This window comes from Macrotis lagotis, chromosome X (assembly GCF_037893015.1).
Source record: "Macrotis lagotis isolate mMagLag1 chromosome X, bilby.v1.9.chrom.fasta, whole genome shotgun sequence".
Classification (NCBI taxonomy): domain Eukaryota; kingdom Metazoa; phylum Chordata; class Mammalia; order Peramelemorphia; family Peramelidae; genus Macrotis; species Macrotis lagotis.
The window spans coordinates 702987903-703002113 of record NC_133666.1 but is presented as its reverse complement, the minus strand read 5'-3'; the positions used below and the strand labels follow the sequence as shown (position 1 = coordinate 703002113).

The following is a 14211-nucleotide window of genomic DNA, read 5'->3' as shown; positions in this document are numbered from 1 at the left end:
AGATCATGAAAAAAGGGTAAAAACACCACTTGTACAAAAATATTCATAGCAGCCCTGTTTGTGGTGGCAAAGAATTGGAAATTGAGTGAATGGCCATCAATTGGGGAATGGCTTAATAAACTGTGGTATAAAACATTGTACACCTTAACAGCAACATGGGAGTGATGATCAACCCTGATGGACTTGCTCATTCCATCAGTGCATCAACCAGGGGCAATTTTAGGGTATCTGCAATGGAGAATACCATTTGTATCCAGAGAAAGAATTGTGGAGTTTGAACAAAGACCAAGGACTATTACCTTCAAATTTTTTTAAGTATCTTATGTACTACATAATTCTGCTATCTCTAATATTTCATTTTCTCAAGGATTATTTCTCAACACATTCAGTTTCCATCAATGTATACCAGACTGCCTTCTGGGGGGGGGGGGAAGGGAGGGGGGATTGTAAAATTCAAAACCTTGCAAAAATGAAACTACTATTGTATATAATTGAAACCAAATGAAATTTAATTAAAAAATAACTGTGAAGGACTTAGTAATTCTGATCAAGAAATGACCCACCATAAATAAAGGACTCATAATGAAAAAGAGAATTTGTAGACCCAAGAGTGTAGATTGAAGCATCCTTTTTCCTCTTTTTCTTCCATCAATGAATTACTGCATCTGAGAAAATACCTTCTTTTGGCCTTGACTTTTTGCCTTGACTTTGCTTGGCTAATAAGGGGAAATTTGTTTACTGCTATTTGTTTACTCTATACTCATGATCTGGCCCAGTTCTCCAAGCTGCAATCCTTCCTTTGCGTTCAATCCCACTGCCATTATAAGGTACTGGTACTAACATCTAGAAATTTCCACTTGGTTTCAGAAAAAATGTTTTAAGGGCTAAAAAATAAAACCCAAGGGCCTCCCTCCTGGGCATCTATCCATAACTGAATCATCTTCCTCCCTGTCCCCCACCCCTTTCCTGAATCTTCCTTCTAGGTTTCTGTTGCTGGTTCATCTTCCTCTTAGTCAATATGTTTCTCCCATGATGCTATCTTGCCTTCTCCTCCATCTCTCTGCTTTATTTTTAAGTTTTTTGTTTTGTTTTTTTTGCAAGGCAATGGGGTTAAGTGGCTTGCCCAAGGCCACACAGCTAGGTCATTATTAAGTGTCTTATTTGAACCCAGGTACTCCTGACTCCAAGGCGGGTGCTTTATCCACTACGCCACCTAGCTGCCCCTTATCCACTACACCACCTAGCTGCCCCTATCTCTCTGCTTTTTGCATTTGCTCCCCAGGCTAAATTATTATCTTTGTAGGTGAAAATGATAGGTCAAAGGGGAAGAGGATGTATGAAATGCACATTATAATCGGGTGCTTTAAGGAGGCATGTGAAGACTTGTTAGACTGGGAGAACACAGAGGAACGGGGTGGTAATAGGGGTAAAGTAAAAGAGAATAAGGAATATGTGCAGAAAATTAGGAAAAGCAGAGAGGAAGATTTTCCAGGTCAAGCTACAGAAGTACACAATGAAGCAAGTATAATTGGATGACCTGGGATATCATTTAGACCCAGCAATGCTTTAAATTTGATAGTGTTGTCCTTGCAATATTTTTCAGCAGCTAAACTATAAAGTCCCAGTCTTTGAAAACCACTTGCATCTTCCATGCTTTATTATGAATATGACTGGCAAAGACCTGGAAGTGATCGGTGGCTGTGGCTTCTCAGAGCCTGAGGATTTTGATACCGATAAAGGAGGACGATGAATTTAAAAGCCCATTCTGCATTACTTCCCATCTAAAGTGCGAGGCAATCCTTAAACACATTAAGTTCACACCGTGGTTTCTTTCTTAGAAATGTAAGTTATATCCAAAGGGCAATCAAATTGTGCATAACCTTCAACTCAATAAGGCCACCTCAAGGGTTGTACCCCCCCACCCCGAGTTCAAAGATAAAGAGAAAGGACCAATCTGTACAAACTTCATAGCAGCTCTTTTTGTGGTGGTAAACCATCGGTAATTGAGTAAATATCCATCAGTTTGGGGAATGGATAAACAAGTGGTGGGTATATGATGGGATACTTTTGTGCTATAAGAAATGAGTAGGAAGCTTTCAAAAAAACCTGGGAAGACCCATATGAACTGCTGCAAAGTGAAATGAGCAGGACCAGAACACTGAACACAGGAACAGCAATATTAGATGCTGAACAATTGTGAATGATTTAACTGTTTTAGAAATACAATGATCCAAGCCAATTCTAAGAGTTCTGATGAAAAAGGTTATCTAAATCAGAGAAAGAACTGCTGGAATTTGAATGCAGATTGAAGCATACTTTTTAAAGTATTCTTGGGGTTTTGGCTTTGCATTTTCTTTTGCAACATGGAGAAAATGGAAATGGTTTGAATGACTGCACATGCATGTTTCCTTCGGTTTCCTCATCTGTAAAATGAGAATAATAACTCCATCCCAGAGTTGTTTTGAAGAGCAAATGAGGTATTTGTAAAGCTCTTAGAACATTACCTATTACATAATAGGCCCAATGTGTTTGTTGTTGAGTCATTTCAGTCAGGTCCTACCTTCTCTGAATCCCATTTTGAGTTTTCTTCACAAAGATATTGTAGTAGTTTGTCATTTCCTTCTCCAGCTCATTTTACAGATGAGAAAACTAAGGCAAATAAGGGTAAGTGACTTATTGAGTAAAGCTAATTAAAGTCTTGAGATCACATTTGAACTCAGGTCTTTCTGATTCCAGGGATTATATCAATGTTACCTATTATTGATTTATGCTGCAGCCTAAGCACCATCCAATAATCTTCAATCTTATGCTATTACTCTCCTGTATCCCAAATGATGGTGACCAGAATGGCAAAATAAATGGGAGTGAAATTGTGAAGGATTTTAGGCTATGATTAATGTAACTTTTGGATGGCACTTCATGGGAGAGATATGATACAATCACAAATGAACTGTTATGGGCATCATCACTGTAAATGAAATCAAAAGACATGAAGATGTATCTTAATGAAAAGACAATTCACATGTTCTCCATGGAGATCCCAGCAGAGAAACCTGTCAAGTTACTAATATCAAGTACTCAAAGAAACCAGAAACAACTATCGTTGTAGCCAAAGAAGCCAAAAGGCTACTGTGAAGGAAATTGAAGCTAACGTGTTAACATCTCATGCACAGGATGATATAAATTCTTTTTTTTTTAATGAAAATTTCTAAAAACAAATACACATTTAATTGGACACAAAGTGACTTAAATGTGACAATGGACATGGAAGACTAAACATTTATGGTGAAAAGAATGATTTGGAAGTGGATGAAGTGGGCAAAGGTTCAGCAGCCCCAGACTGTCCAGAATGAATAGCTGCTTTTGAAAAAGTTAAAATGTCTTCAACCTGGGCAGAACTAAATATCACAAAACAAAACTGTTTAGAACTTAGCTGATCAGAAAAACCCGAGTAATATATGGGAATGATATTTGAATTAGTCATCTGTTTGAAAACACAGCACTGCTGCATTGGAACAAAGATAAAATTCAAGACTATATTAGAGCAGTGGCTAGGTGGCAAAGTGGATAGAGCACCAGCCCTGGAGACAGGAGGGCCTTGAGTACAAATTCGATCTCAGAGGCTTAATAATGACCTAGCTATGTGGCCTTGGACAAGTCACTTAATCCCATTACCTTGCAAAAACAAAACAAACAAAAAAGCCTATATAATAAGATAGAATAAAAATAAGCTGAAGTTATTTAATGAAATGTAAAGAGAGGAAAATAAGGTATGATGGGAAGAGCACTTAGCAGCAGGAACATGGGGGTTTGACTCCTGTCTTTATATTGGGACAAAGAGGACTTAGCCTCAGTTTTGAAAGAGTACAAATCTGGCTACTGACACCTAGGGGCTATGTGACCCTGGGCAAGTCACTGTTAGTAATTTACCTTATCTTAGTTTCTCATCTGCAAAACAAACCAGAGAAGGAAATGGTAAACCACTCCAGTATCTTTGCCAAGAAAACCCAAAATGGGGTCACAGAGTGACATGACTAAAAATACTAGCCAAAAACAACATATATAATCTATATTAATTTGCTTACCTTCTCAAAGAGAGGGGTGAGAAAAGAAGATATGGAACTCAACATTTTAAAAAAGTTTGAAATTTTGTTTAATCTTTTTTTTTGCAAGGCAAATGAGGTTAAGTGGTTTGCCCAAGACCACACAGCTAGGTCATTATTAAATGTCTGAGACCGGATTTGAACTCAGGTACTCCTGGCTCCAGGGCCAGTGCTTTATCCACTGTCACCTAGCCACCCCTACAGTTAATCTTAAAAAGAATGAAAAGTCTAAGTCCCGGATGGTATCCTTATCCAGAATAAGCCTGTTTCATCTACATTAAAAATGTATTGATCTGTATCCACCTTGAATTTTCTTCAGAACATCAGATTTAGTGCTGCATCCTCATGTGCTCTGGCCTCCTTTACTGTAAATGTAATATTATGCAGTTAAACTTGATTTTTAAAGCAATCAAATCAAACAATTCTAGCAGCAGGCTTCTTCTTTATTCATTTTATTTCTATTTTCTTTTTTTTATTTCCTTGAGTAATCTTGGAGTTGAATGGTTGCTCTGCTAAGAGGAATGCATTTTTGATTTCAATCTATAAGCCATATAGACAAAAGATGTTTACTTCTGTCATCATAACACTTCTATTCCTTGTTTGCAAACCACAAAAAGGTGGTGTGAATTGACCATTTTTTAATTTTACTTGAATGATTTAAAATTAAAATATTCTGCACCACAGATTCAAGGATCTAATATTTTATCCTATTTTGAAGTTACTATGACCACATTCAAGTTCAATTATATCAACTTTTTGTTCTAATATGATAAATATTTTCTTTTTCGTGCTGGCAGTATTTCCATCTGAAGTAGTCTTCCTTTTGTTCATTTTGTTAAAGGTTCTTTTTAAAAAAAAACAACTAATGCAATCTATGCTACAGAGGAGACATCAATCCAAATATGACAATAGGCAGGCAAATGCAGACTGACAAAATGATGGTTTGTTAAAGCCTTCAGCTAGCTCACACAAATCACATTAACTGAATTTTGGCTTACATTAAATTTGTCTTGGTATAATTTTCTGATGCACCAGATTGAATTTCTCATTATTTAAATTCATATTAATCAAATCTAGCTGTAGGAAATAATAAAGAAGATGGTTTCAGAGAAACCTGGTATGAATTCTATGAACTGAGGAAGAACAATTTTGACAATAATATTGTAAAGGCAAACTATCTTGAAAGACTCAGGAACAAGGATCAATGAAAAACTACAATTCCAGAGGATTAAAAAAGAATGGTGATGGACTCTGAGTGCAGAGACAGACAGAAGTTTTTTGTACATGGACAATGTGTGGCTATTTTGCTTGATTAAAGATGTTTGTAACAAAGATTTTGTTTTCCTTTATCAATTCAAGTGGTTAGGAGAGGAGGTGAAAGGAAAAAATTGGTTCTCAATCACTGAAAAAAAATTATTAAGATGAGTGAGATGAGCAGAACCAGAACATTGTACACCCTAATAACAACATGGGGTGATGATCACTCTTGATAGACTTGCTTAATCCATCAGTGCAACAATCAGGGACAATTTTAGTGGAACTATGACAGAGAATACCATCTATATCCAGAGAAAGAACTGTGGAGTTTAAACAAAGACCAAAGATTATTATCTTCAATTTAAAAAAAGTCATATTATGTATTACATGATTTTGCTATCTCTTAATATTTTCTTTCTTCCTTAGGGATATGTTTTTTCTCTTAACTCATTCAGTTTTGATATATACATATGGAAACAAATGTAAAGACTGTTAGATTGCCTTTTGTTAGGGGGAGGAAATTATAAAATGCACAAACTTACCAAAAAATGATTGATAGAAATTCCTATTGTATAACTGGAAAATATATATATATATATATTAAAAGGTCATTCTGGAAGAAAAAATTATCAAAAAAAAGGAAACAAAATTTGGCTCCAACCTAATCTTCCAATATTATTTTATGGTACTCTCTCTTCATATATTAAATATTTTTGCCAAACTGGACTGCTAGCTATTCCCTAATTCCCTCATGCTTTTCTTATCTCTGTGTACTTGTGCAGGCTACACTTATGAGTGTAGCCCCTTCAGGGGTTCACATGGACCATTTGTGCCCAACCTGTGGTGGAGCATTCCAAGCTCACATTAGGTTGATCAGCAACAGTTGGATGCGGTCATTTGTCTCAAACATAGTGATGTCATTTTGGCCTTCTTCGATAATGAAGGACAAGAACCAATACTTAGGAATGTAATGAATGTGAGATTCCACAAGAATTAGTCTCTTTTCTGATTAACTGACACTTGGAATATGAGAAAAGAGGAAAGCCCTCAGTCCTCCCTTATGAGGCCAAGAAGTGGGCCATGACCAGAGGACTCTGTCCTGAAACACTTTGTATTTAATCTTTACTCTTTTAGACAAAAAATTTCGGAAATGGCTGAGGCAGTTAGGTGGCACAGTAGATGGAGTCAGGAAGACTCTTCATGAGTTCAAATTTGGTCTCAGACACTTAGCAGCTGTGCAACCCCGAGTTTAACTTAACCCTGTTTGCTTTGGTCTCCTAATCTGCAAAATGAACTGGAGAAGGAAATGGTAGACCACTCCAATATCTTGCCAATGAAATTCCAAATATAAACCAGATATTTACAAGATAAATTGGGATAATAGAGGAAAGGCTCTCACATTAAGATTGGGAAAGGTTTTAGCTGGATCTCAAAGGAAGCCAGGAGGTAGAAATGAAGAAGGAGAAATTTCCAAGCATGGGGATAGCCAGTGAAAGTGCTCAGACTCTAGAGATGGAATGTCTTGTGTAAGGAACAGCAAGGAGGCTGATTGAAGAGTATGTGGAAATGAAGAAGGTCTAAGAAGACAGCAAGGTCATGAAGGGCTCTAAATTCAAAGAGCATTTTATATTTGATCCTACAGGGAATCAGGAGCCAATGAGGCTGATTAAAGAGGGTTGGGGAGAGGGGGGGAAAGTCAGACTTGTTTGAAGAAGATCAGTTTGTCCTGGTTCCTTTCTTGCCACACATGTCTCTTTTGCCAGATCACCATGTTTCACCCCTGTGAAGCAATGGTGCAGTAGATGAGTACCGGAGTTGACGTCAGGAAGACCTGAATCCAACTTCAGACAATAGCTGTTTAACTCTGAGAAAATTGCTTAAATTATGTCAGTTTTCACAAATGAAAAATTGGTTAATAATATCATCTGTCTCCTGGGTTGCTCTAAGGACAAAATAATAGTTATAAAGTATTTTTAAATCTTTAAAGGCCTATGTAAAAGGTAGGTATTAGTATTGGACAATAAGGTGGTACACTGGATAGTGCTGGATATGCAATTAGTATATTCTAAGTTTAAATCCTACCTCATAGACACTTAAAGTTGTTTCCAGGGATAAGTCCCTTAAACTGCTGTCTTAGCTTTCTTATCTGTATCAAGGGAATAACAGTAACACTTCCCTAATAGAGTTTTCCTGAGAGTTCAATGAAATGACATTTGTAAAGTGCTTCATAAACAACAGCTATTATGGATCACAGGCCTCCGACCCAGAACTGCTGCTCTCTCTGGGTGATCCCAGTTTCCTTTTTGACATTACAATGAACATTTTTTGGATAGAAACCATTGCAAGCAAATTTTCAATATTCAATTAATCAACAACACTCTAGTACGGTTGTTAGTTTTGATAGGTAACATGAACAAAAATGCTTTTAAGGTTTGCTAAGCACTTGACACATATTACCTCATTTTAACTTTACCATAATAGGGTAGGTGGTAGTATTAGTGTCATTATAGATGATAAAAAATGAGACTGATTGAGATTAAATAGGGCCTTGTTTAGTAACAGAAGCTGAGATAGTTCTGAGGCCAGATTTGAACCCAGTTCTTCCAACTTCTGCACCACCTAGATGACAGCTGCCTGCTATTCTTAACATTCATTACACTAACGAAGTTTCTCTCAAGGATGCAGATTTTGATTTTTATTAAGAGCCCTGGGCTCTTTGAAAGCCTTCCCACCTTTGTTATATTCATGAGGTTTATCTCTAGCATGCATTTTATGATGTCGAGTCAGTTGTGAGTACTGGCGAAAGGCCTTCTCACACTGAAAACATTTATAGGGCTTTTCTCTAGTATGAATTCTCTCATGCCGGGTAAGTTGTGCACTCTGGGGAAAGGTTTTCCCACATTCACTACATTCAAAAGGTTTTTTCCCAGTGTGTACCATCTGATGACGAGTAAGGTGTGAACTATGGCGGAAGGTCTTTCCACATTCATTACAATTATAAGGTTTCTCTCCAGTATGAATTCGCTGATGTTCACTAAGTCCTGTGCTCAGGCGGAAGAACTTGCCACATTCCAAGCATTTATAGGGTTTTTCTCCACTATGAATTGTCTGATGGACAGTGAGTTGTGTATTCTGTCGGAAAGCCTTCCCACATTCATCACATTTATAAGGTTTCTCTCCACTATGAATTTTCTGATGTACGGTAAGTTGAGTGCTCTGACGGAAGGTCTTTCCACATTCATTACATTCATAAGGTTTCTCTCCTGTATGAATTCTCTGGTGTAGGGTAAGTTGTATACTCTGCCTGAAGGATTTGCCACATTCCTTACATTCGTAAGGTTTCTCTCCAGTGTGAATCCTCTGATGTAGAGTAAGTTGTGAGCTATGACCAAAGGCCTTTCCACATTCAGAACATTCATAAGGTTTCTCTCCAGTATGAATTCTCTGGTGTTCACTGAGTCTTGTGCCTAAGCGGAAGGCCTTTCCACATTCATTACATTTATAAGGTTTCTCTCCAGTATGAATTCTCTGGTGTTCACTAAGGCTTGTGCCCAAACGGAAAGACTTCCCACATTCATTACATTCATAAGGTTTTTCTCCTGTATGAATTCTCTGGTGTGTGGTAAGTTGTATACTCTGGCGGAAGACCTTCCCACACTCATTACATTCATAAGGTTTCTCTCCAGTGTGAATTGTCTGATGTGCAGTAAGTTGTGTACTTTGTCGGAATGCCTTCCCACATACCTTACATTCATAAGGTTTCTCTCCTGTATGGATCCTTTGATGTTGAGTAAGCTGTGACCCATGGCGGAAGGCTTTTCCACAGTCATTACATTTATAAGGTCTGTCTCCAGTATGAATTCTCTGATGTTGAGTAAGGTGTGAACTATGGCGGAAAGTCTTCCCACATTCATTACATTCATAAGGTTTTTCTCCAGTATGAATCCTTTGATGTTGTGTGAGATGTGATCCATGGCGAAAGGCTTTCCCACATTCATTACATTTATATGGTTTCTCTCCAGTATGAATTTTCTGATGTTCAACAAGTCCTGTGCTCAGGCGAAAGACTTTAGAGCATTCATTACATTTAAAAGGTTTTTCTCCAGTATGGATTGACTGATGTTGAATAAGGTGTCCTTGTTGGTAGAAGGCCTTCCCACACTGACCACACTCATAAGGTCTTTCTCCAGTATGACTTCTCTTATGCTGAATAAGACACATCTTCTGAAAGAAGCCTTTCCCACATTCATTACATACAAAACGTTTCTCTCCAGTTTTCTCATTTTCATTGAGGTCTGAATTATTGCTAAAGGATTCCTCACACTCTTTAAATTTAGAAAATGTCTTCTTTGGGCATATTTTATTACATTTTCTTGGGTCTGAATATATTTTGAGGCTTTTTCTATGTATCTCATGTTTATGGTGACTCTTTCCTGCTAGTTCTCTTGGTTGTGGTAAAAGAACTGGTCCAGGACTCAAGTTTTTTTCACATTTGTCAAATTTATGGTTTCTCACTTTATTGGAAATTTTCCTTTGGCTAATGTTTTTTTGTCTGGAAGGCTTCTTCTTATCCTTTTGCTGCTTCGATAACCTGGTATCAATTGCTTGGCTTTGTCCCAGTCTGGACATGGAGGGACTATTCTTGATGAATCTTTTCTTGGATGATTGTAGGGAAAGACCTAGTTTTGGAGGTGATTCCTTGGTTTTAGATTTAACTTCCCAATCTGAAAAAAAAAACCAAATATTTTATTCAACAAATATTACATATTTTTCATCTTTTCTGTTAAAAATGGAATCTTTATGTGATAGAACACTGATTCTACTTCTGCCCTTTGGGGTCAAGAAAAAACTCAAATCAAGTCGGCATGTAACATGAATTGGCAGAACAGTGGGTCATTAATGTATTTTAAGGGATTCTAATTAAGGATTCATTTATTTCCAAAAGTTATAATAAAAATATAAACAATGGAGTGAAGAACAAGACCTTACTTTGATATGAAGAGTTATCATCTTGGGGGCAGCTAGGTGGCGCAGTGGATAAAGCACCAGCCTGGAGTCAGGAGTACCTGGGTTCAAATCTGACCTTAGACACTTAATAATTACCTAGCTGTGTGGCCTTGGGCAAGCCACTTAACCCCCTTTGCCTTGCAAAAAAAAAGTTATCATCTTAATAGAATAAGGGATCTAGCAGCGTATCAATGAAAACTATGTATCTTTGACTAAAGACATCACAAATGAATCTTAGAATTCACAGTGTGAATAGGAAAACACAAATAATAAGATTACTCCACAAAGGAGGAAAGATAGGGGTTTCACAGGATGCACCTTGTTTTGAGGCTGGACCATCATTGAAGATCTCAAAGAGTTTCACTCCTTGTTTTTCTCCAGTTCTCTCTAACCAGTGAAACTCCTTGGAATCACTCTTATTTCCCTCTCAGTAATTCTGAATCACCACCTAACATACAGACCCTGTTCTTCATTCCCAGCTGCCTTCCTTTCCTCCCATACATCTCAACCTATGTGTCAAACTCCAGATCTCCAACTTTTTATCATGAAATCTTTTGCCTAGCAATAGACAAGATGATTTTTAGTATAATCCTCTTTATTTTTCCTTCTTTCCACCTTCTGACACTCGGAGACTTGCTCTTGGCAATGCTTCCCTCGACATCTTTTTCAGTATTCCCTGACCTACAGGTTAAGGATGGGGAGTCAGAATTCTTGCTTCCCATGGCCACTTCCAGATTTTCTCTCTCTACTACCATCACTAAACAATCTTTACAACTCTAAGGTTCATTCAATCCTAACTATTCACCCAATCTGGATCCTGTTGACCATTCTCTATCAACCCCCAGGACTCTTGCAATGACTTTAGCATTTTATCATCTTTCCACCTCAAATCTTTCATTGTAAAGAACATCAACATACATATTGATTCTCCCTCAAATATTTGCTCTTCCCATTTTCTCCATCTATTCTGCTCCTATGACCTATTCCTTCTCTCAATTCTGGCCACACAAAAAAACACAAGTCCGACTATCACCCAACCCAAGTGTTTCACTTCCACAGGCAAGAATTCAGTAATTCCTTTGTCTCATCAGAATCATTAGTCATTTCATTTCCCTTTATGCCTCATGACATTTTATTCTTTGACCTCACCAGGACCTCCACTCCTTCCACCTATTTTTCCCCAGGCCCACATTTCTGCACTGGTTACATTCTCTTCCTTTCCCAGCTCCTTGGGGAGCTGATTCAATTCTAACCTATCTCCTCTCAAGTTCCTTGTCCTATCATTTACCCCACCTTGATAAATTCCAACCATGGATTGGATTCGTTTCACCATATCCACAGGCTACTTCAGAAAGCTGGAAAAATACAGAACTATGATGACTGGATTCATTCAACATTCATTCAACAAATTGATGTTACTGAATCTCATATAGGACTCACAAAAAGTGAGGCAATCTCTCTACTCTCACATGATCAATCTCTTATCCCACTCTTTAGAATGGTTTCTCCAAATGTTGTTTCTCTTAAACCTTACTAATGTACCCCTTCTTCCCCTCTCTGCTAAGGGGATGTTAATTTATTTCACTAAAAAACAATGAGGGGGCGGCTAGGTGGCGCAGTGGATAAAGCACCGGCCTTGGAGTCAGGAGTACCTGGGTTCAAATTCAGTCTCAGACACTTAATAATTACCTAGCAGTGTGGCCTTGGGCAAGCCACTTAACCCCACTGCCTTGCAAAAACTAAAAAAAAAAAAAAATGAGGCCTCTTTTCGGCCTCAACTTCCCGTTTCCATGCCAGGGTCCATCCCTTTTTATGCTCCCTTGCTCCTATCCTCTCTAGCAAACTGCCCTATCATCCTACTCTGTATCCTCAATCTCTCCTGGCTCCCCCTTCACTACCTCTATACACATATATGCCCCCCTATAAAAACCTCACTTGTTTCATCCCAATACTCATCCTCTATCTCCTCTGCTCTCTGTGACCAAACTCTTCGAAAAAGCCAGCTCTACTCAGAGTATCAGCGAGAGGAGAGGCGAGGAGGGAAGAAGAGAAAGAGCCTAGAACTCAAATATAAAAATGACACCATATTCATTAATTTGTTTAGAATCATACCAATTAAATTACCAAAGGATGCTTTCATGGATAATAAATTTCTCTAGATGGATAAAAGATTGAGAATCTCACGGGAAATGCACCCCAAAAAAGTGGGGAGGGAAGAGGGTCAAGCAGTATCAGGTCCCAGCCTAAAATACAGAATAGTCATAACCAAACTTATCCAGTACTGGTGAAAACAGAGGCAAGTTGGTCAGTGGAACCGGACACAGAAACAAATGGATGTGCAACGTGATCAATCCCCAAATCACACCTACTAGGTGGGGTTCATTCTCCAATAAAAAGGAAGGAAGAATGAAAAGCAGACTGGTAGGAATTAAGTTTAGGTCAACGATTTAACCAATATACCACAATGAACTCCAAATGGAATTATGACTCAGAATCAAGAGGACACATCACACGCAAATTAGAGGGACAGGAAAAGAGAGAGTTTTTGCAGCTATGGTTAAGGGAAGAATGCTTGACTAAACAAAGGATGGAAAAGAATACTGAAAACCAAATGGATAGTTTAGATCATATAAAACTGAAGAGCTCATGGACAAACAAAATCAATGCAGATAAAATGATAAGAAAAACAGTTAACTGAATTAGGCAAAAATCTTCACAACTTTCTCTGAGATTTGATATCCAACAAATAGAGAAAACATCCCACTATATGAAAAGCGCCATCCTGAATTGATAAACGGTCAAATGAATTGAAAAGATAGTTCTCAAGTAATGAAACCCAAACTGTTAATGACTATAGGAAAAAATAACTAAATTGAAATGCAAATGAACCCAGCTCTAGGGTGTCCCCTTACCCCATCAGAGACTGGCAAAGAAGAGAGAGGAGTAAAGAGGAACAAAGAAGTATTTTTTTTTTAAGTGGCTTGCCTAAGGCCACACAGCTAGGTAATTATTAAGTGTCTGAGGCCCAATTTGAACTCAGGTCCTCCTGACTCCAGGGCCAATGCTCTATCCACTGTGCCACACAGCCCCCCCAACAAAGTAGTATTCTTGCAGGACTGCAGAGAATGAGCCTCAGTCTCAAAGAGATCAAAGGAAAAAGGGAAGGACCTGTATTTACAAACACATTTGAGAGCAGAACAGAATCAGATATGAAGGAGTCTTCTGACTGGAGCCTGGCTAAACAAAGACTGGGATGGGAATGTTACAGATTATTATAGAACAATGGATATCACTGTGTCCTAAAATGATGCAAGAGATGGTGTCAGTGAAGCCTGGATCTATAAATTGACCATCTATGACCACATATAATGAAACCTGTCAGAGAGCTGGATGCCTCAGATACAAAGAGATGGATGTTTTTGGCCTTGTTTGTGATAAGGGTTTTCTTTTTTGGGGGGGGGGTTAATTGGGGAGAAGGGAAGATTTGAGAGAGAAAGGGTGAGAATTAATGGTGCTAAAAAAAGAAAACCACTAACATCTTTTAGAAATGCACACAATGGAACAGAAGGAAGCATAACCATGCAGGAAAACTTTCAGAATTTTTGAGCTGCTCTGGCATAGGAATATGCTCTGTCTCTTTTGGGATTCAGTTCAGAATGAAAAAGAAAATTGAAGGGTAAAGAGAATGCTTCTTCCAATGCCCTGAAGTTCCATGTTCCTACCATTCTACAAACCAAAAACTCAAGCCTCGGCTTTGTTCCCATTTTCATAATAGCAATGTCTCTTGGGTGGCTTCTGCATCTGCCAAGAGAGCAATGAGTTTTTTGAGTTCACAAAATTCATT

General features: G+C 38.1%; 1 protein-coding gene across 2 annotated transcripts in view; it reads right to left on the bottom strand.

Moving 5' to 3' along the window:
- Positions 1 to 4111: 4111 nt before the first annotated feature.
- Positions 4112 to 14211, bottom strand: part of LOC141497094 (uncharacterized) — a 47906-nt gene continuing 37806 nt past the window's right edge. The window contains exon 6 of one of the 2 annotated variants that reach the window (XM_074199688.1): positions 4112 to 9595. In XM_074199688.1, the coding sequence (XP_074055789.1) occupies positions 8034 to 9595 (1562 nt within the window). In that variant the 3' untranslated portion in view covers positions 4112 to 8033. Of the gene's footprint in view, positions 10085 to 14211 lie in introns of both variants that reach the window. The other variant, XM_074199687.1, reaches the window with a different exon arrangement.